At 37.7% G+C, this 22,281-nt stretch overlaps 2 protein-coding genes across 3 annotated transcripts in view; one reads left to right on the top strand and one right to left on the bottom strand.

Annotated features, from left to right (window-relative positions):
* The window catches only part of LOC133527253 (sorting nexin-27), a 42,185-nt gene extending 21,584 nt beyond the window's left edge, over positions 1 to 20,601 (bottom strand). The window contains exon 1 of one of the 2 annotated variants that reach the window (XM_061864190.1): positions 20,130 to 20,601. In XM_061864190.1, the coding sequence (XP_061720174.1) occupies positions 20,130 to 20,398 (269 nt within the window). In that variant the 5' untranslated portion in view covers positions 20,399 to 20,601. Of the gene's footprint in view, positions 1 to 1,394; positions 4,098 to 20,129 lie in introns of those variants that run through there. The other variant, XM_061864191.1, reaches the window with a different exon arrangement.
* A 264-nt stretch (positions 20,602 to 20,865) lies between these two features.
* Positions 20,866 to 22,281, top strand: part of LOC133527255 (ATP-dependent Clp protease ATP-binding subunit clpX-like, mitochondrial) — a 66,611-nt gene continuing 65,195 nt past the window's right edge. Inside the window, exon 1 of the mRNA XM_061864193.1 lies at positions 20,866 to 21,190. Within this exon, the coding sequence (XP_061720177.1) occupies positions 21,118 to 21,190 (73 nt within the window). The 5' untranslated portion in view covers positions 20,866 to 21,117. The remainder of the gene's footprint in view (positions 21,191 to 22,281) is intronic.

Raw genomic sequence — 22,281 nt, 5'->3', positions numbered from 1 at the left:
TTTATGGGGTTATCCTGTTTTTTGTATAACCAGCTAATGATTAATAGTCAAAACTAGCGACCTGCTCGTTGCATAGCACTAATATAAATATAAGGTGTAAAACCCCCTAGTAAGTATCATTATAATTATGAACTTAAGCAACGCTGTGCTACTGGTTGTCATTATTAAATCATGAGAAGACATTTTTTTCTGTTAAGTATTAATGAAATGAATGAAACATACTTGTAAAAGCTTGCTACTATCAAAGAATATAACGTAGCCTAAATATAAACAAAGCAATCCTAATCCAAAGAAACAAAAGGGTCTGCAAATCTTCGGTAGGTATGATAAAATTGATAAAGGTAATACAGGTAAACAAATTCAACAAAAACATATGTACGGGGCCACGGAAAAAAAGTACGCAGCTGCAGTTCTTATCAGTTTCGGACTTTCGGGACATTAAAGAGTACTGTTTATTTCTAGATTGAAGGTAATAATGACATATTATTGTTAGAGCGTTTTATTGTATGACTAACAAGCTAAGCCAACATACCGGGTGTTTTTTTTTGGAGATAAGAAGTGCAGTTGCACGTGCAGACAAAGATAATAAGATTTGCGAGCGACTTATTAAAATGAAACAAACAATATACATAAGTAGCTGTGGGCTTTACCTTTTATTCGTGATGTTGAAAGAAGTGACCGCGATGTTTTGTTTTACAAATTCGTGGTATTTTTTATTTAATCTGGAGGGAGCAGTTTAGAATTTTGAACTCACATTCATTGTCATTAGTTACTCCTGACATCATAGTTGGTCTCCTGACACACAGTGTTGTTGTATTATTTTAGCAACTCGTTTGTGTTCCTGCCGGTGAGTAAGGTTGCCAGAGCTCAACGAGGGGGGGGGGGGCGGGGGCGGGTTTAGGGTCGGCAACGCGCATGTAACTCCTCTGGAGTTGCAGGCGTACATAGGCTACGGAGACTGCTTACCATCAGGCGGGCCGTATGCTTGTTTGCCACCGACGTAGTATAAAAAAAAATATTAAAGTAGCTATTCATTGTAATTAATGTTTGGTTCTTTTCATTTATTATTGAAAATAAATTTTAATTGAAAAGTAATTAAACGGAATTAGAGCTATGAATAAAAAATTCATGATAAATATTTATTCGTAGCTCTTAGAGACCGCATCGTATCTTCACTCAACGTCGCGGGCGGACCGAACCGGCGTGTTCTTAAGATACGTGAAGCCGTGATCACGCCTACACGGATCTACACGGATTCACGTACCCTAATTTCACGTAGCCGAATGTCACGTGCGGAACGGACCAGAAAACCGTAGCCGTGAATCACGAAACCGGGCGCACGGCTACGGGTTCACGAATCACGGACACGACCGCGAGCCCTAATAGGTACTAACCCCGGTTCGTCGGCCTCCTGGACCTCGGCCTCCGCCTCTGTCTCCAGATCGTATATCTCGAAGCCGATCCGCGTGCAATAGTAGTACTTGTAGTGGAAGCTGCCCCGCCCGCCCCTCCGTACCGACAAGAGTTTGGTCATGAAGGATTGAAGAGCTTCTAGTGGATAGGTACTAACCCTGGCCCGTCGGCCTCCTAGGCCTCGACCTCCGCCACAGTCTCGATCGTATATCTCGAAGCCGATCCGCGTGCAATAGTATATTACTTGTAGTTAAAGCTGCCCCGCCCGCTCCTCTGTACCAACAAGGGTTTGGTCATGAAGAAATGAAGAGATTCTAGTTGATAGGTACTAACCCCGGTTCGTCGGCCTCCTGGACCTCGGCCTCCGCCTCTGTCTCCAGATCGTATATCTCGAAGCCGATCCGCGTGCAATAGTAGTACTTGTAGTGGAAGCTGCCCCGCCCGCTCCTCTGTACCGACAAGTGTTTAGTCATGAAGGAAGGAAGAGCTTCTAGTTGATAGGTACTAACCCCGGTTCGTCGGCCTCCTGGACCTCGGCCTCCGCCTCTGTCTCCAGATCGTATATCTCGAAGCCGATCCGCGTGCAATAGTAGTACTTGTAGTGGAAGCTGCCCCGCCCGCCCCTCCGTACCGACATGATTCCAATCTCACGTATGCTTCTCTCACCATTGACACCAAACTGTCAATTCACTGATACTACAATAACTTAAGCACCCATTGAAAGATTTGACTAAATGTTTACTTTCCCGCGTTTATACACTCATGAGAAGATCGTTTTTTAGATATCTGGGCGCCAATAGGCATATAAGCAAACAAATGTTGAAAGTCAAAAAGTTGTTCACAGTGGTTCACAATTTAGGTGTGAACCTTGGTGAATACCAGAGAAAAATTTTCACTTTTCATATAACATCTATCAAAAGTTTCGATTATAGTCTTAGCGTTTTTACATAGTTGAGTTATGCAAAAGAGTTCATTTCTGTCCTTTGATCGGATAAATACGATTACTAGTCCTTTTGCACGAAAAAGCGTTCTGTTACACAGTGGAAATGTATCACAAAGGAAAAATTTACACTTTAGTAAACTACAACATACGAATATTAAACTTGTTTTTAGAAACTAAACTCAATCAATTTTCGAAATGTCACATTCAAAATATCACCTGTTTTAATAATAGCAACAACTATTATTAAATACCAATGAAAACACTGTTCAAAAACTAAGGATAAGTGCGAATCGCAAGAGGTCCGAAGTATATGTGTCGGTATTGATACAGTACAAATTGTAAATACATTACAAGTGTTACTGTAATTGGATGTGATAATGATTTATACTTCGCAGTAATGCCTGGGAGTTAGACTCTGCACTCAAATATAATTAGGGTTTTACTATAACAATAGCACGTGTGGGACTAATGATATTCAGCTAGGGATATTCGACTTAGACCAAGCTATCTCTGAATCTCACTCGCTTTTTTTGGCAATAATGCTCGCTTAAGTCTTTACTTACGGTGGCGTCGTTGATCGGGTCGCCACTTTCCCGAATGAAGGTTGAGGGAGGCGATGGCTGAGATACACGTCATACTCGTGAACGGGTGCTGTTTGTGGAGACCGGTCTGTTTAAGCTTACACGGGCTACATGTTATGTTTAAGTATGTAACTTTACTTTTGAGTGGCATTAACGTGAGACACTTCATTCGGTTCTTGTCTGATTAAATTTTTTGTCTTTTAATTATTTATATAAGAATTCAAGCCTTGGAGACCCTCTACATCTCTAAGGATAATTTAATATCTTTTTTTATATTTTATCTCTGACACTTAGAGACTTATACATCTCTAAATAATTTTAGTATTTGTTGGTTTTATTTTTTTATCATAGTTTTTTTGTGTAATTTGACATTTAGAGACAGTATACATCTCCAATAAAGTATTTAATATTTCATCGATTCCATATTTGTAATTGTTTTTTTGTAATTTTTGTTGTTTGTAAAAATTGACATATAAAAGTGCCCCTGTGGCCTATTTGCTGAATAAATGTTTGATATTTGATCTCTGTATTTGGCTTAATAACGTTTGATAACTTAGTTGTAAATTCAACGGTCAAATACAGATCTCTGCAGATTATTAAGTTAGCTGCCATACGCGCCTCAGAACCTCAAGAAACCCTTTTGTGCAATCCAAATCTTTCTTGCACCTGATAAAGCATATTAAGTTTTTGGCAATAATTTAATTTTTCACAAGCTTTTGTCGCTGTCTGTACTTTTTTTTACCACGGGCAACTAATACTCATAGAGACGATTCTAAAAACCCCTAACACAATTAGGTTGCGTTGTTTCATCACAGAGTTCCTATGGCTATATCCTGTCTCCATCATCCGATGCTGTCATAATATTGCATTGTGACCCGACTTACATATGTACGCAAATTTTCAGCTCAATCGGAAACCGGATAATGGGTCAAATTTTGCTTCCAAGATTTGACACTTTTTTTTATACTACGTCGGTGGCAAACAAGCATACGGCCTGCCTGATGGTAAGCAGTCTCGGTAGCCTATGTACACCTGCAACTCCAGAGGAGTTACATGCGCGTTGCCGACCCTAACCCCACCCCCCCTCGTTGAGCTCTGGCAACCTTACTCACCGGCAGGAACACAACACTATGAGTAGGGTCAAGTGTTATTTGGCTGCAGTTTTCTGTAAAGTGGAGGTACTTCCCCAGTTGGGCTCTGCTCTAGATCTGGAATGACATCTGCTGTGCTGTGCCCTACCACACAAGGCGAGATGACATTCAATAAAATGAATGTGCAAGTGTGTGCAATGCAAGTTAAATAAAAGCACAAGTATAGTATACCACAAACTCGAATCGGGGATCTGGCAGACCTCACCGGCGATGGCGGGATGAACTGGACTCCTTCTTGAAGGAGTTGCCAGACATAGCACTGGACAGAGATCAGTGGAGAGATTGGGGGGAGGCCTTTGCCCAGCAGTGGGACACAACAGGCTCCAAATAATAATAATAATAGTTAAGTATAATTTTTGGAGGCACTGGAATGACGTACAGTCAGCATCAAAAGTAGCGGATGAAACAACGCGCCAAAAGTATCTGATATTCCGGATAACTTTTCCAAATATAGATAAATTGTTAAAATTCGCGCTCAAAAGTATATATTTTACAGTCTTAGTTATTCTATATTAAAGACATCACTTTTTGGTAAGCTGTTACAGAATGGTAGATACTTATGAAACGTTATTTGATCCGCTACTTTTGATGCTGACTGTACATATGGGTTCTAGAGGCACAGTGTACAATATTATGTAAAGTGTGTAATTGTTTAGACAGACAGTAATTGTAATTTTAATTTTATGTATTGTAATTTTAATCTATTATTTTATGTATTTCTTTTTAATTTTCTTGTTTTTGACATAGTGTGTAATTGTATTAAATAAAATAAAATAAAAATAAAATAAAAATCATTTATTTCAGACCTTGGTCCATACAGTGTTAGTACGACTTACTCTAAAAAATTATATTAAGTTATTATTGAAATAAATTAAACTTACGATATTTAAGGGTTTAAAAACTGGAGCCAGGCACATACACTATTGTATTGTATTGTATTTTTTCTTTATTTTTATTTTTAGTCGTTGACATGATTTTTTATTTTTATTTGAATTTGTGATTATTTATGGGCATGTAGTCTAAAATATTTTTTTTAAATTGAATCTAATTGAAAGCTTGTAAAAATGCTCTACAAAAAAAAATACAAAAATATGGTGTAAAATTATGTATCTGGTCATATACCGCTATTACCAGTAATGTTGGAGGGATTGGAGGGGTTTGGACGTTTAATTCACCACGTTCGTCCCGTGCGTGTTGGTGAGTAGACAGTAAGCCTGCTAACTCGGCTGGTGAGCGCCACCGTTGACATAGACGTTCATCCGCTGCCACCCTGAACTAGTACCCTGTCTTGGCACCAGTCGACAAAACTAGCCCACATTTTTCATGCGCCCTAAATTGGCAGAATACACTTAAAAGTGCACGTCAGTTTAACGCATGCCACCTTGACGCCTTCGACAGGAACTGGTGCGAGACAGGTCCAGACCGGAATACGTGGAAAGGGAGGGGGAGGCGTTTGCCCAGCAGTGGGACACACTAGGCTCACATAAATAAATAAATAAAACCGGTATTAAACCGCTGAACCTATTTGGCTGAAATTTGGTTTACATATATAGGCTCGGGGAAAGACAGGATAGTTTTTATACCATCTTCATCCGACGCAGACGAAGCGAGCAGGGCTATAACCGCGAAAATCGAAGTTCGTCAATTGCGGGCATTTTTCTCTGTCACTCTAATTTCGTCTTAGTGAGAGTAAAAGAGAAAGATCCCCGCAAATTGCTAATTTCGGTTTTCGCGGTAGACCCCCAGAAGCTAGCTAATCGTAAAACACGAATTGTTTAGACACGCCGTGGATATTAAGAAAGAAAGAAGAAAGAAATGACATTTATTCCATATAGCACACATACACAGGACAAGTAGATGAAAGAAATAAGATATAAAGATAATAATAAGAACAACGAAACAAAAAAAAAACGTTTTAGTTCAATAATAGCAATACCATCCAAATTTATTTGCCTGTAACTCCATCAATTTAGTCCCATCGATCAAAAATTGATCTTAATTGACTTCCATTAATACGTTCAAGTTTATGACAGAACTAGACTACCTACTCGTATTCCATTGGGTAACGTTTCGGCATACGTTATGTAATGTATCAATTTCATACAAAGTTTGTTTAGCCTTAAGGTTGACTGGTAGAGAAAGCCTAATAGCATTAGGTACGCCTTTTGTACTGTAATATTTTTCTTTTGTGCACTAAACGATAAATAAATAAATATTTCTAAACTTTTGAAATACAAGTTAATTTTAATTAATTAGCAACTTTCTAGTCTACTTTGTGCACAAAATTTTTTTTTTAGAAATTCATAACACTGGTTGGCTCTGTGAGCTGAAGACCTCGCGATAAGCTTTAAAAGATTGAAAAATAAAAAATAAATTCGTCGTTCAGTCATTATCACAGCGGACTAATGATCTTAATTACTGATTATCTTAATAATAATGATCAATACAACACAAAAAAAGCGGCCAAGTGCGAGTCGGACTCGCCCATGAAGGGTTCCGTACCATTTATGACGTATTAAAAAAACTACTTACTAGATCTGGTTCAAACCAATTTTCGTTGGAAGTTTGCATGGTAATGTATATCATATATTTTTTTTAGATTTTTCATTCCGTTATTTTAGAAGTTACAGGGGGGGGGACACACTTTTTTCACTTTGGAAGTGTCTCTCGCGCAAACTATTCAGTTTAGAAAAAAATGATATTAGAAACCTAAATATCATTTTTGAAGACCTATCCTTAGATATCCCACACGTATGGGTTTGATGAAAAAAGATTTTTTGAGTTTCAGTTCTAAGTATGGGGAACCCCCAAAATTTATTGTTTTTTTTCTATTTTTGTGTAAACATCATAATGCGGTTCATAGAATACATCTACTTACCAAGTTTGAACAGTATAGCTTTTATAGTTTCGGAAAAAAGTGGCTGTGACAGAATCGGACAGAGAGACGGACATGACGAATCTATAAGGGTTCCGTTTTTTGCCATTTGGCTACGGCACCCTAAAAACTGTCAAGCCTGCTCACAAAATTTCACGAGAATCGGTTGAGAAATACGACCTGTAGCCGAAAGCTTTATTGCCCAAGCTGAAATGGGCACCTTCGCTAAATCTCGATCAACAAGTACAAGCATTTTTAGTTCAGGCGCCATCAGATATATCGGAGCGGCCAAGGCGTTAAAAAATATCTGAACACGTACTCTAACGCCTTAACAACAGAGGCGCTCCGATATATCTGATGGCGACTACTTTATCGGGAGTCTATATGTCACAATATTTTGTTATATGATCCACAAGGTGGTCACACTTAGCTCACAATTAACTAACTATTGTGGCGCAGTGATCCAAAGATGGTCTTGTCCTCCAAAACGAGAGAACGCCACCTGTCCCGATCCTGTGCTTCCTGCCAGTTATCGGCTTTGAGTTGGCACAGATCCGCCTGTACACTGTCGCTCCAGCGGTATCTGGGCCGACCCACTGGACGGCGACCAGTCGGTTGTCCCAAACAAGCTCTCTTAACACCCCGATCCTCACCCATCCTCAGTAAATGGCCGAACCAGCGAAGTCTGTGGCATTTCGTTTCGCCGATGAAGCTCACACTTAGGTCTCCACAAATACAACAAGGAATGATGTCAACATAAGACAATGTAAAATTTGGACACAACTCTAAAACCAGAAAACGGGTCTTCTTGAACATAAATCCCCCGATCTCAAACCCCCCGAACTTCGAAGGCCTCAGTCGAGCGTTAAGAGCTCAAACAATGAGCGTTCCGCGGAGAAAGTATTATTGTATTTTTTAGGCTTCCGTAGCCAAATGGCAAAAAACGGAACCCTTATGGATTCTTCATGTCCGTCTGTCTGTTACAGCCACTTTTTTCGGAAACTATAAGGACTATACTGTTCAAACTTGGTAAGTAGATGTATTCTATGAACCGCATTAAGATTTTCACACAAAAATAGAAAAAAAAAACAATAAATTTGGGGGGTTCCCCATACTTAGAACTGAAACTGAAAAAAATTTTTTTCATCAAACCCGTACGTTTGGGGTATATAAGGATAGGTCTTCAAAAATGATATTGAGGTTTGTAATATAATTTTTCTCTAAACTGAATAGTTTGTGCGAGAGACACTTCCAAAGTGGTAAAATGTGTGTGTCCTTGCCCCCCCCCCCCCCTGTAACTTCTAAAATAAGAGAATGATAAAACTTTAAAAAAATATATGATGTACATTACCATGCAAACTTCCACCGAAAATTGGTTTGAACGAGATCTAGTACGTAGTTTTTTTAATAGGTCATAAAAAAAAAAGTTTTTTCATCAAACCCATACGTGTGGGGTATCTATGGATAGGTCTTCAAAAATGATATTGCGGTTTCTAATATATATTTTTCTAAACTGAATAGTTTGCGCGAGAGACACTTCCAAAGTGGTAACCAGGCTTCGATGATATTTAATTTGCACGTCACCATGATGTCACGTGTCCGTCTTACGAATTTTCAATCTGAAGGTCACGTGACACCTGACGCGAGTTTAACATTTTTTCCCCATCACAAAAAGTGCACAGCGCCGCAGCTTTGGATATCTAGGGCATATGCTCACCGGAGATCTGAAGGATGATGTAAATCTGGAGCGGGAGAGGAGGGCTATGGCGGTAAGGGGCAATATGGTTGCCCGCAGATTTGCACGTTGTAACACACAAGTAAAGTTAACGCTCTTTAGGGCATACTGTCAAACTTTTTACACGTGCAGTCTGTGGGCAACATTTACACAAAGGGCCTATAACACGCTGAGAGTTCAGTACAATAACATTCTGAGGATGCTGTTGAAACTGCCGAAGCACTGTAGTGCTTCGGGCATTTTTGCAGAGGCGCGAATAGATGACTTTTACGCCATTAGGCGTAAAAGAATAGCGTCTCTGCTGAAGCGCGTGCGTGGCAGTAGCAACAGCCTCCTGAGGAAATTGTCCGAACGTGCCGATTGCCGCCTCACAAAGTACTGGGTTGAGGTGGTGATAGGCAGGGCCAAATAAACCATCGTGCCCCGTGGTCCTCTCTACACGCAGGGATGTTATGTAGTAAATAGTTATAAGTGTTTGTGTATATGTGTTTTATGTAAGTACTAATATAGGATGTAAGTTGTTTTGATTTACTAACAAAATATGGATCGGATGGTCTGAAATAAACAAATTTTATTTTTATTTTAAAGAAGTTTTCACTTAAAAAATTCAAAAACTCTGCTGGCTATATGAACGGCACTATAAGGGTCTAATACAGCTGCAACAAAGCGAACAACTTTCAGATAGCAAAATAGGTTATTAGGTCCTCACAATCTACATGTCACGAGTACTAATTAGTAATTAGCACAAGATTAATGTCAGCTATTACATCGGTTTAAGCCGGAAAAAATGCGTCGCAGAAATATTCGCTATGTGCACGACTCTCACGCAATCTAGCGTCCGCAAGTCTGAGGGAAAACGTCAATTCACTACATCTTATAAAACTACTCCAAAATTAAAAACTACTGAACGGATTTTCATACGTCTTTCATTTAACAATAGAGTGATTCTTGAGGAAGGTTTAGGTATATAAGTTGTTAAGGTTTTCTATAAATTGGTTGAAATATAACGATGTTGTCGGAAAAAGTCACACTGGCTAGGAGCTTTAATCGAAAACGCTGCCTTATCCGTTTGAGCTATAACAACAAAATGTATGGTGGGGTTGTCTCTCTTTCATGGGTCTACAAAAAAGTCCGTGATGTTGAATGTCTATCTTTTAAGGATAACTTACTATACCCATTCTTAACTTCTAGAAAAATATCACATAATATGTGGCATTTGCAAAGCCATTTACAAGGATACAGTGTTAATAATTATCAAATTAAATACATTAGTTATATTCAGCGTTTCATACAGATCACAATAAAGGGACCATACAATTTTTTTTTTTATACCACGTCGGTGGCAAACAAGCATACGGCCCGCCTGATGGTAAGCAGCCTCCGTAGCCTATGTACGCCTGCAACTCCAGAGGAGTTACATGCGCGTTGCCGACCCTAAACCCCCCCCCCCCCCCCCCCCTCGTTGAGCTCTGGCAACCTTACTCACCGGCAGGAACACAACACTATGAGTAGGGTCTAGTGTTATTTGGCTGCTGTTTTCTGTAAGGTGGAGGTACTTCTCCAGTTGGGCTCTGCTCTAGATCTGGAATGACATCCACTGGCTATGCCCTACCACACAAAGCGAGATGACATTCACAATGCCCATACCTCTCTTTTGGACGTAGTTTAAGGACGTCCCGGGTCCGAATGAATATTTCAGGAGTAATCGTAAATCAAAGTTTCATTTCGAGCCATATAACTTGCACAAAATGTTAAAGACGCTATCTGCAGTGAGTTCTAATTTTCACCACCTTATGCGCTGGGATCGCTTTACTTACCCCCACCAACACCATGCACTTCGCACGGTCCCAATATTGTAATGTGGAGAGAGGCCGCACATAACGACATTTTACTCGTAGGAGCAAAAGTATTAAGCAACCGGGTGAGGTCTGTAGTGCTAAGATGGTCGGCTCTTTATCATTTGTCACCATGCTTGTCACGTTGTAACAAGTATGTAAGCTCGAAAGTGACAGTCATAGTGACAAGTGATAAAAATTTAACCATGCTGCCACTGGACTTTTAAGTGACGCGAACCCTCCACCAAAAAGCCGCGCCCATAGTCGATCATTATGCTCTCATTTTAAAATAACATGGTGGCCTAGGAAGCGCTGGTGGCCTAGCGGTAAGAGCGTGCGACTTGCAATCCGGAGGTCGCGGGTTCAAACCCCGGCTCGTACCAATGAGTTTTTCGGAGCTTATGTACGAAATATCATTTGATATTTACCAGTCGCTTTTCGGTGAAGGAAACATCGTGAGGAAACCGGACTAATCCCAACAAGGCCTAGTTTACCCTCTGGGTTGAAAGGTCAGATGGTGTCGCTTTCGTAAAAACTAGTGCCTATGCCAAATCTTGAGATTAGTTGTCAAGCGGACCCCAGGCTCCCATGAGCCGAGGCAAAATGCTTAAATTACATGAAATTTGGCATGAATATTTATGTAAGTACATAAAAGTACAAACTAGTGTTAGATTACGTAGATAATGAATGATTATGCATGTGAGCCATTATTATACGAATACAATGTAATGGTCGCTGGATTTTTTATCTAGTTTTGTGACTATCACAGAGGAAACGAGGCGGACGTAGGTGTCTATGGCTATACATAGACGATTAATGCTATAATATAATTGATTGATGGTGGTAATAGTGTTTTTGACGACCGGTTTGGCTTAGTGGGTAGTGACCCTGCCTATGAAGCTGATGGTCCCGGGTTCAAATCCTGGTAAGGGCATTTATTCGTGTGATGACTTGATGAGCATGGATATTTGTTCCTGAGTCATGGGTGTTTACTATGTATTTAAGTATTTATAAATATTTACATATTATATATATCGTTGTCTAAGTACCCTCAACACAAGCCTTATTGAGCTTACTGTGGGACTTAGTCAATTTGTGTAATATTGTCCTATAATATTTATTTATTTATTTTACGATCCTTACGGACAATAGGAATGGGGCCAGTACAGCGGTTTCACGCACACGAATTCGAGCCAATCGTGTAGTCTATCAATGTATATTAGAGTGTCTTTGACTTACCTGTTATGCAAAGAAGTGTATCCAACTTCAGAATGTCTACAAGTCAACTGATGTTCGTACAAGGAGTACATATTGTTAAACATTTTCACCAACCAACCGTCAAAAAATCTAATTTTTCACTTAAATTGTTAATACTACACTTCTAAAGTTCTCAAACACAAATATACAGGACAAACGTATCACACATATACAAATAAGCTAGAACAATGAGTATTTAATAATATGATATGACACTTGATCAAACTGACACTGCGAAAAAAAGGTATTTTACCCATAAAATATTGTGTATTGATAATACTCTAGGTTTTTACGTTTTAAGTGTAAATCTATCTCTAGCGCTCAAAGAAAACACTGAAACCGATTGCAAATAAAATGATACTGTTTATAAAATACTTATCGCTTGTTTGTTCGACATAATTATTACGAAACGTGTACCGAGCTATCCTTAAAGTCAGGGGTTTCAATGTTTTTGACCCAAGGGCCAGGTTCTTAAAAAAACTTTCATGGTAAGAATAGTCCTTGTATAATTACAGACCTAGAACTCTCTCGTTTAAAAACAGCCATAAGAGCATTTCACACGTTAACAAGTAAACTAACTACACAAAAACTTGTCAAAACAAAATTCAAATTCAAGTTATGCATTAAATATTAAAGGTATATTACCTAATCTTCTTTAAAAATAGGTATAGAATGCTAGATCAATTTTATTTTTAAAATTATTTTGATATACTTAATACAAAAATTGTATTTAAATACAAGTGCAAATTGCTCACATTATTAATAAAAGAAAATCGTTTATTCGGTGAATGACAGTTGTACATATTCGCGCCTCTTTTTAAATACATAACAAATATCTATGTTAAGAGGCACCACGCTTCCTTGTATTGTATTGTATTGTAGTACGGGCGATTTTCCGCAACTCGACGACTGGCGCCCATTGCCACGCTTCCTTAATTGGTAATTAAATTACCTATACTTTCTTACTTTTCGCGGGCTTCATTTTAAGGACTCGCGGGTCGAACCTGCAGGGATCGGAAACCGGTATTTTTTGTATGGGAACGAAAACGGTATTTTTTCATTCTTTGTTAATGGCTTCATTTCTAATTAGGCAATCTAATAATACGAAGTCGTTATCTGAAAACACAACTGAGTCCTACATTTAGAGTATAAAATAAACCGAAATATATGGTTATTTCGATGTTTTTGCAAATTCCGGTTCCGATCCCTGCGAACCTGACCTAGTCCGCGGGCCGTAGCATGGAAACCCCTGCTTTAAGTTGACACAAAAGGAGTAAGATTATGAGTATATTGGCCTTTTGATATCCTTTCACTTATTGCAACACATTTATAAAAAAACAACATTATTATGTAACACGTTCACTGAAAGGAGCTATTGAAGTATGAATGTTTTAAATGCGGTAAAGTTTACGGTTCATAAAACGGTCAAGTTATGCATCTTATGATAAATGTATAACGATAATTTATGTATTTCGATATGCCATGTATTCGCCACAACAGCACGGTGGTCAGCACCTGCGCTACAAGGACGTGCTCAAACGGCATCTGAGCGCTTGCGCCATCGACCCTGAGCGTTGGGAGGAGCTTGCTGGAAGGAGGTCTTCTTGGCATTCTACCATCCATAACGGTGTCAAAACATTCGAAGATAACCGCCTCACTAGCCTAGACATAAAACGCCAGTTACGGAAAGAGAGACCTAAGCCCTCCTACGTGAACACGTTCAACGCAGCTGGCCAACTTTATTGTCACGCGTGCAATAGAGTATTTAAGAGCAAGTTCGGCCTGGCCAGCCACATTAGGGCTCACGCTAGACAACGTCCATAATGTGTTTATTTGGGGTCGCCGTTATCGAAAACGATGAGGAGGACTATATATTCGCCACAAGTAATTATTATTTTTATTTAATTATTTTTAAACTTTATTGCACAATAAAAATAAGTACAAATGGCGGACTTAATGCCTTAAGGCATTCTCTACCAGTCAACCATAGGGTAAAACCAAAACAGAAATTCTCGAATGTGGGTGCAGTGAGAAAAATAATTCAGAAAAAATGACAACTATAAGTAATTTTGAAAAACTATTTACAATTTTGGACATTAATAACATTATTTACAATGTTACACAAATGTGACGTTATCCATGAAAAGGGTGACCTTATTGTCAATGGCGCTTCCGCCGTCATAAACGATGCTTCGATGCAAATACAACGTTGCGTTGCCATCGACAATAAGGTCCCTTTTCTTAATAATCACCTCATCTTCACCTGATCACCAACAACAACAACAACACAACAACAACAACACAACACAACACAACAACAACACAAACATACAACAACAAGATATACATTACTGTAAGCAACTTTTGTAATGAGGTGATCAATACTTAGTTCAATTCGACAATTGTACGAAGACCAGGTTTTTTTTTTTGATTTCATAGTTACTCTTATAGTAAAAGTTGATTATAGCAATGAGTACAATAGGGACATATATCTTGTATCACCTGAATTTGTCTGAGTCGTCTGTACAAATACTTATACCAACTTAGCGATACTGGGCAAATTTTACAAGCTATTATTTAACTTGCAATGCACCTATGTATGTTTGAGTTTAGGGTTGTTGCCTGTGGGTGGAAAAGTACAGTCAGCGATAAAAGTTTGTATCCAAAATGCATTTTTTTTTTGTCAAAAACTTATTTCAATAACATCCAGTGGAACATATAGCGGCAATCATATTATGTACAGCCATAGTCACCTATAGCAGCATAAATCTTTCCGTTTGCGAAAACGCGTAGACAATGCATTACACAATAATACGCACAGCGCAACAGGTAAAGACATTCGTTGCCCAACTTTGAATCTAAAGATATCATTAGACGACCGGTTTGGCCTAGTGGGTAGTGACCCTGCCTACGAAGCTGAAGGTCCCGGGTTCAAATCCTGGTAAGGGCATTTATTCGTGTGATGAGCATGGATATTTGTTCCTGAGTCATGGGTGTTTTCTATGTATTTAAGTATTTATAAATATTTATATATTATATGTCTCGTTGTCTAAGTACCCTCAACACAAGCCTTATTGAGCTTACTGTGGGACTTAGTCAATTTGTGTAATAATGTCCTATAATATTTATTATTTATTATTATTATTTATTTATGTCATACAGTAGAATCCGGATATAACGACCTTCAAGGGACCGGCGATATTATGTCGTACTAACCGGATGACGTATAAAACGGATACTATTTACATATGTATGTAATTATGTATTAAACCGAACTTGAGTAAATAATATCGACGCTAAAAACGGTTAGTCGTTATAAGCGACGTCGTTATAAATGAATTCTACTGTATATTCTATTAGACTAGACACAGCAACACATAACGCTCTTGTTGGTTTCGTTGGACTAGATCTTTGGATTAATCGAAGATTTTGCAATGGTACGTAACGTTTTTTTGACTACACGAAGGCACACACATACAACCAGCATTAATGGTAATGTCCGAAAGCCGAAACCGAAACCGTTATTGTTCGGTTTTGCGCTAGTTTCGACCGAAACTGAACCTTCGGCGAAAATATGATAACAGAAACTTCGGCCGGGCACTAACAAAAATACGATTTCGGCGCAGTCGAGGGATTCCGCAGGTTCTTGGCTGAAATCTAACCTTCGGCCGAAACATAATTTTTACACCGAAACTTGCCGAAGCTATCGAAACCGACACTAATCAATAGGAACGGATGGAACAATCCGCGAAAATACGAAAAGCTCTAAAACTAATATGTAAACCTATCTAGAGTCTCCGAAACATGTCGCGCGAGTGACTAAAACCGCGTGAGTGGAATCCGTAGAATTAGTTTAATATTAGCATGTCTCACGACAATTTAAATTCGATTATAAGAATATGTGTTGCATATTTCAAGGTCCAATATATGTACTATACTGGCGAAGCGTCTCATTGATGCTACGGGTGACCAGAGGGCTGGTTCTTTCCTTGCCCAGCGAATTGGCATCGCCATACAGCGCGGTAATGCCACCAGCCTTCTGGGCACCCTACCATCGGGCGACGAGCTAGCCCCCATTTTTTATTTGTAAATATATGTATTTAGATATGTTTCTTTACTTTAGTTATATTCTTTTTTGTATTTTATGCGTTTTAATAAATATAAAGAAGGTAATAGATTCTGTACTATACTGCACATTACATATGCATAATAAACACTAGTAGAAACGGACCGCGATGGTAATTATATTTTAAAAACCGGACCCCTTTATAAACTAATTGGTGACCCAATATAACACGGCTATTTCAAATTTATACCTAAGCATATAGATATCAAACCGGATAGTTTTTCTAGGCTCTGTTTGCAGTCCTGCTCCCATTTGCATAGCGATAACGTCTGTATCACATCCCCTTGTACAGTCAAAAGATTTAATTTGTGACCCATTACGTACAGTCAACCAATTTGAATCCTAGGCCACTATACAGGGTGATTCATGAGACGTGAGCAGGACTAAGCCTACACAATCAGTAAATGTTAATGAACCGTTCATCATCATATTTAAGTAAAACAATCTCGCTTTATTTCTGTTATTTAACTTTTTGGGAAGGACAAATTTGATAATCTACAATCATGGACACCCTACAACACTTAATTAAGAAAGATAAAACCTCTTTAACCGTTATGACAGCAGTTTGATTATGAAGAAAACAAAATGTCACACTTGAGTGAGATACGATTTTTCAAAGAACCAGACATTCAATTTGTCACTTGTTATGGATAAAACAAAGAGGGTGACCATACATGGCGTAAATAAATTAAAACATTTTTTTTTCGAACAGTAAAAAATAAAAGAACGTTAATCTCACAAATACTGGTACGAAACAGTTGCTTATAACTTACTGAATGCTCAAGCTTGATCCTGCTCACGTCTCCTGAATCATCCTGTAGAACCTTGTCGCTTTAACTAGTCTATACATGACATGCATCACTCAATAAGCACTGTCGTAGAAGTCATTATGATTATGACATGGTTCTATAGTGGCCTAGGAATCAAATTGGTTGACCGTAATAAAGTCGCTAGAGACCCCATAATGTTGTCACTGTGACAAGGTACGAAATGGGTCACTAATTAAATCTTTTGACTGTACTAATAAGTAATGATAGCGTTGAACGGTCGAGGAAATTGATTTAGCAATTTGCGGTTCAAGTAAATTTGGTTGTATATGTACATACTTATGCTAAGAGCTGTCCAATGTAAACTGCTAAAGAATGAATTTCCTCGACTGTATACATAAATTAACGGTATTGTAACATGTAACGCAAAGTTTAGTTTTTATATTGAGTTTTTACAGGGAAATGGCGTGAAAATTTCAGAAGAAAACTAGACTTTCCAATCGAAACCTTAAAATGCAAAGTGGACATGTTTTGATGTTTTCATGTTTTTTTTTATCGTCTTGTCATCTTTTATTTGACATCTACCCTTACAAATATAGTGTAGTTTCTGTGTGAATTTTTTCATGGTATTTGCTCTAGATTTAAACTTGTAAAAATCCAATATTAAATCTTCAATTTTGTCTTATTCATTTAGCCTAGTAATACATAGGTAATACAAAGAATCTCATTGTTGGGCAAAGGCATTGTTGGGACCCATTGGTTAACTGGTAGAGAATGCCTTAAGGCATTTTTTTTAAGTCCGCCATTTGTGCCTTCATGTATTGTGCAATAAAGATTAAATAAATAAAGGCGTCCCCCATCTTATTCCTATTCGTTTGTCAGTAGCCTGTCTGTTCCATGTCCAATTGTGTTCTAGCCCCTCATAAACAACTTCTATGAGGACAAACTTGCAGGCAGAGCATAGTTTATTATATTATGTCTGTGTGAACCAATTAAGTTACTGTAAGATTTTCTCAGGAAGCCATATGAAACATGTGATTGTTTGATGGCAGTATATTTGTTAATAACAGCAGTATTTGTTTTTACAATTGCCACAGTTAGAATCTATCATCTATATCTATCATGTCAGTATTGACAGTTGATGTTATAGTTCGTTTTTTAGCATTAGAAGGAAGATAAGTGATTACAACATGTATTTTTATTGAAGACATGTAAAAAAATAAATCACGGCAACTGTACACACTAGTCGAGAAACTCTAGCTGAGAGTCTCGGCACCGCTCTGATCCAATCGGAGAAGCACGAGACGAGACAAGCAAAACGAATAAGAAGGGAGAAATATGTACAGTCAAGTTCATAAATATGTATAAATTTCTCCATGGCAATAAGGTGAAAAATGTATACATAAATAAATAAATAAATAAATAAATAAATAAATAATATAGGACATTATTACACAAATTGACTAAGTCCCACAGTAAGCTCAATAAGGCTTGTGTTGAGGGTACTTAGACAACGATATATATAATATATAAATACTTAAATACATAGAAAACACCCATGACTCAGGAACAAATATCCATGCTCATCACACGAATAAATGCCCTTACCAGGATTTGAACCCGGGACCATCGGCTTCGTAGGCAGGGTCACTAACTCACTACCCACTAGGCCAAACCGGTCGTCTAAAAACAAGCCTCAACAAGTGTGCCACACAGCCCACATGACAAAAACAAATCATATACGATAATTTACATTTCTTTGCTTTCATAAGTAATAGTTACAAATTTTTATAAAGCGCTTTTCAATATAAAGATATGTCAAGATTGTTTACCTTTTTTTCTAATGCAAAAAAAGAACTACAGCATAAGTGAATGCTTATTATGACTACATTTATTTTTTAAAGAATGGGCATTTTTCTACTGTGTCTTTACCAGCATTCTATTATAAATAAATAAATATTACAGGACATTATTACACAAATTGACTAAGTCCCACAGAAAGCTCAATAAGGCTTGTGTTGAGGGTACTTAGACAACGATATAAATATATAAATACTTAAATACATAGAAAACACGCATGACTCAGGAACAAATATCCATGCTCATCACATGAATAAATGCCCTTACCAGGATTTGAACCCAGGACCATCGGCTTCATAGGCAGGGTCACTACCCACTAGGCCAGACGGGTCGTCGGTATTATGGTTCATATGAAATGTCAGAAGAGGCTTTATACCAGAGTTTTTATACAATATATGATTTTTCTTTCAATAAAATTATTTTGATATTTCTTTTTATTGCTGACTGCACTTTTATTTAAACTGTAAATAGCTAAGAAACGGAATGTTGAAAACAGTATGTATATAATATGATGTATATATACGAAGATTTCTGCAGGTTATTAAGGTAGTTGCCATAAGTGTTGCATCCCCAACAAAGTAGACCTTATTGTGGAATGCCCCTTAATACAGTGGGTCAAAATTAAAATGCATGGAAATTTTAGAATTATTTTCTCCTATAAGGAAAGAGCTCATGAGTGGAAGTAAAAAAAAAAACAGAATTTGAAAAAAGTGTAGTCTAGTTACCATCAGATATATCAGGCTGTCAAGGTGCTCACAAATATCTCAACAAACTCCTATTATCAAGACATTAAGGTGCATATTAAGATATTTTTTTTGCACCTTTGCAGCTCTGTTATATTTTGTGGCATCTGTATAACTTTAAATAAAATAGCCCAGCTAAACTTTTAAAAGCCATGCTATTTGATCATATCAAAGAACAGCAACAAATATAAATAAGTTAAAAATAAACTTAGTACATACATTTAGTATGACAAAGTTTTTTTAACAATGTTTTTAAATAGATAATAAATTTCATAACAACATAATTATAATTACACAATCAGACTATGACCTACTTAATTTCCGCAAATACAGCTACACACCAATAAATAATTACTGCAACTACATAACCATTCTTTATTTTTGTTGTTGCATAAGTTACCAAATAGCAACATTATGTTCTTAACAACCAATTTCATAGCTGACTGACCTGCATTGACCAAACAAACCAGTTTCAAACTATGACTCATTCATTTGTCTGATTTCACCCAATAAATATAAATGCAAGACATGATTTAACATAGAAAAATAGTATAATTGAGATGTTTATGAGGGCCATGGTCCAATAAATAAATTAAAAAACAATGTCAATTATATGTATAAAACTTGTATTTGTTTTTTTTTTAATAATATGCAGGACACTACTGATTCTCATAAGATTGGAATGATTCTAATTGGATTACAGACCGTTCTAAAACAAACCAACCGGCTTCAAAAGGCGTTGCTAGGCTTAAAATTGCCAAACAATACTGAGAACACTCATGGGAGGTTCCCAGCCAGTACCACCCACCTACTGCTTACAGATTACATAGCCCAGGTACTTACACTTCTAGAATCCTGTCCCCCTTCCGGATACCAGCCTGTTCAGCAGCTCCTTGCTCCAAAACAGCGCTTACGTGCTGCAAAGGAGCATAAAGCTCCCCATTGATCGACCTCAACTGCCCACCCTCAGACACTTGACCGCGCACATTGAAACCGAACCCAGTGTCCGTTTTATAGATGGTAACACGACGGGGCCCATTGGTAGCCGTTGTAACGATATTATTTCTCTCAGGTCTAATAATACTGTTATTATCAGTTTCTGTCTCAGCCATTTTGGACGACTTTGACGTTTTGTGTAGTTGTGTTGGCTAGATTGTTCAACCCAACACGAAATGGATGCGTTCACGTTCAACAGAAAATATTAATTATGTAAATTGGACTTGTTTAATAGTTCACACGGTTAGTTCTAATACATTTAGTAATTCCTAGTTTAAATAATAACATTTTTTCATAATTTAACAAACAATATTATAGAGTGGTTAGATATATTTGCAAGATGATTTTATTTTTATTGACAACATTTGGCAGCGCCCTCTACACATTTTCCACGGAAAACATGTTGCTGAGATGGTAAAGCAGTAATTCAGTTTTTCTTTTCCGTCGCTAGAGAGCACAAGTTTCGAAACAACGTGGTACAAGAAATTTTCAACTTCTTTCACATCAAAATCAGCTGTGAACTTCAGTATGGCCGCTCTTATATGTAGAAAATAAATTGTTTTTGTAAAATCATACAAAAAAATAGGAAAGTGCAGTTTTCGTACTTACACCGAATAGTTGTATCTTTTACGAACAGTGTCGGTGTTGACTAATAAAAAGTGTTGCGTCATGACAGAATCGTGATTCTCTCACTGACAACCAAAATACAATAAAAATTGCGAATAGCGAATTACGGCGAGTATAGTAAGCATTTCTTTGGTTCGCGTTTCATTCGATCGTCGCCTAAGTGTTGGGAGCTGATGTTTATTGTGAACCGCGTCAAAACATACGAGCAATGAGTAGTGTGAGGTTGAGTCTAGTGTCTGTGGGGAGATTGGCCGTCGGGAGAAATTGCAAGTTGACATCAGGTAAGTGGTTTCCTACATTTTCATATTCGGTTTTGTTTTCTTTATGCATTGGCTACGCTCCAAAGTTTAGTGGCGCAGTCCGCTTTCCTAGCCATGTTCACGCGTAATCTACATTACAACGAATGTTTGATAACAGATCGTCGTAGAATAATCAGGGAGTATAAATAAATTGGTTATCATAGGCGCTTCTCGCTTATTGTCATACGTTTTATGACGAAACGATTTGGTTCTTTATTAAGCAAATATTTTTAAAATTCATAATTAGTCATAGATTTATAACTAACCTAGATGCCTAGTCTGTACATCCCTAGTGAAGCCATTTCGAGTACGACATTATGTCGCCCTCGTGTCATCGTATCCGAACGGCCCTCGCAGTACTCAAGGTCGAGTTGGTTTGTGTACACCTCCCGGTTATAAATTAAAAAATACAAGAAAGATGGTTGTTTGTGCGGTGAATTGGTGTCACAACACATCAGTGAATAAAAACAAACCGCCTGATATAACATTTCATGCGTAAGTATCCAGTTTAATGTGATATTTTTACGTAATTGTAAATACAAAAATCCAAATTTTCGTCAGCCGCCATTACTTATAAATGTTGCCAGGTGATATGAATCTTTTTTCCTCCAAATGAGGCATGACGATTACATTGATAAAATTAATATGCTTACTTTAAGTTCCTTGTATGACTATAGAAAATATTCTTTTTTAGTTTTTCATTCTTTTATTTCAAATTATGTTTTGTCTTTTATAAAATTACAGTTTAAATTCATATTTTTATTTTGTGTGATATTCGTTTTAGATTTCCGATTGATCCGCTTCTGTCTGCGAGATGGACGGAAAAAATTAGATTAAATAGGAACGATGCAATATGGAAACCGACTAAACATAGTCGAATATGCTCTCGCCATTTTGATGAGCAAGTAAAGTAAATTTTATGTGTGGAACACAGGTGTTACAGTTAAGGTCTGTAAAAACGAAACGCAACTGTCACTGTCGCACTTATATGGAAGACTGATAGAGAGACACAAAGCGTTTCGTTGTTCGAAGCAATAGCGATTGCCATCTTGGCTAGGCCTGCAGGTACAATT

The sequence above is a fragment of the Cydia pomonella genome, chromosome 17, assembly GCF_033807575.1.
Source record: "Cydia pomonella isolate Wapato2018A chromosome 17, ilCydPomo1, whole genome shotgun sequence".
Lineage (NCBI taxonomy): Eukaryota > Metazoa > Arthropoda > Insecta > Lepidoptera > Tortricidae > Cydia > Cydia pomonella.
This window is presented reverse-complemented; position numbering and strand designations above follow the sequence as displayed.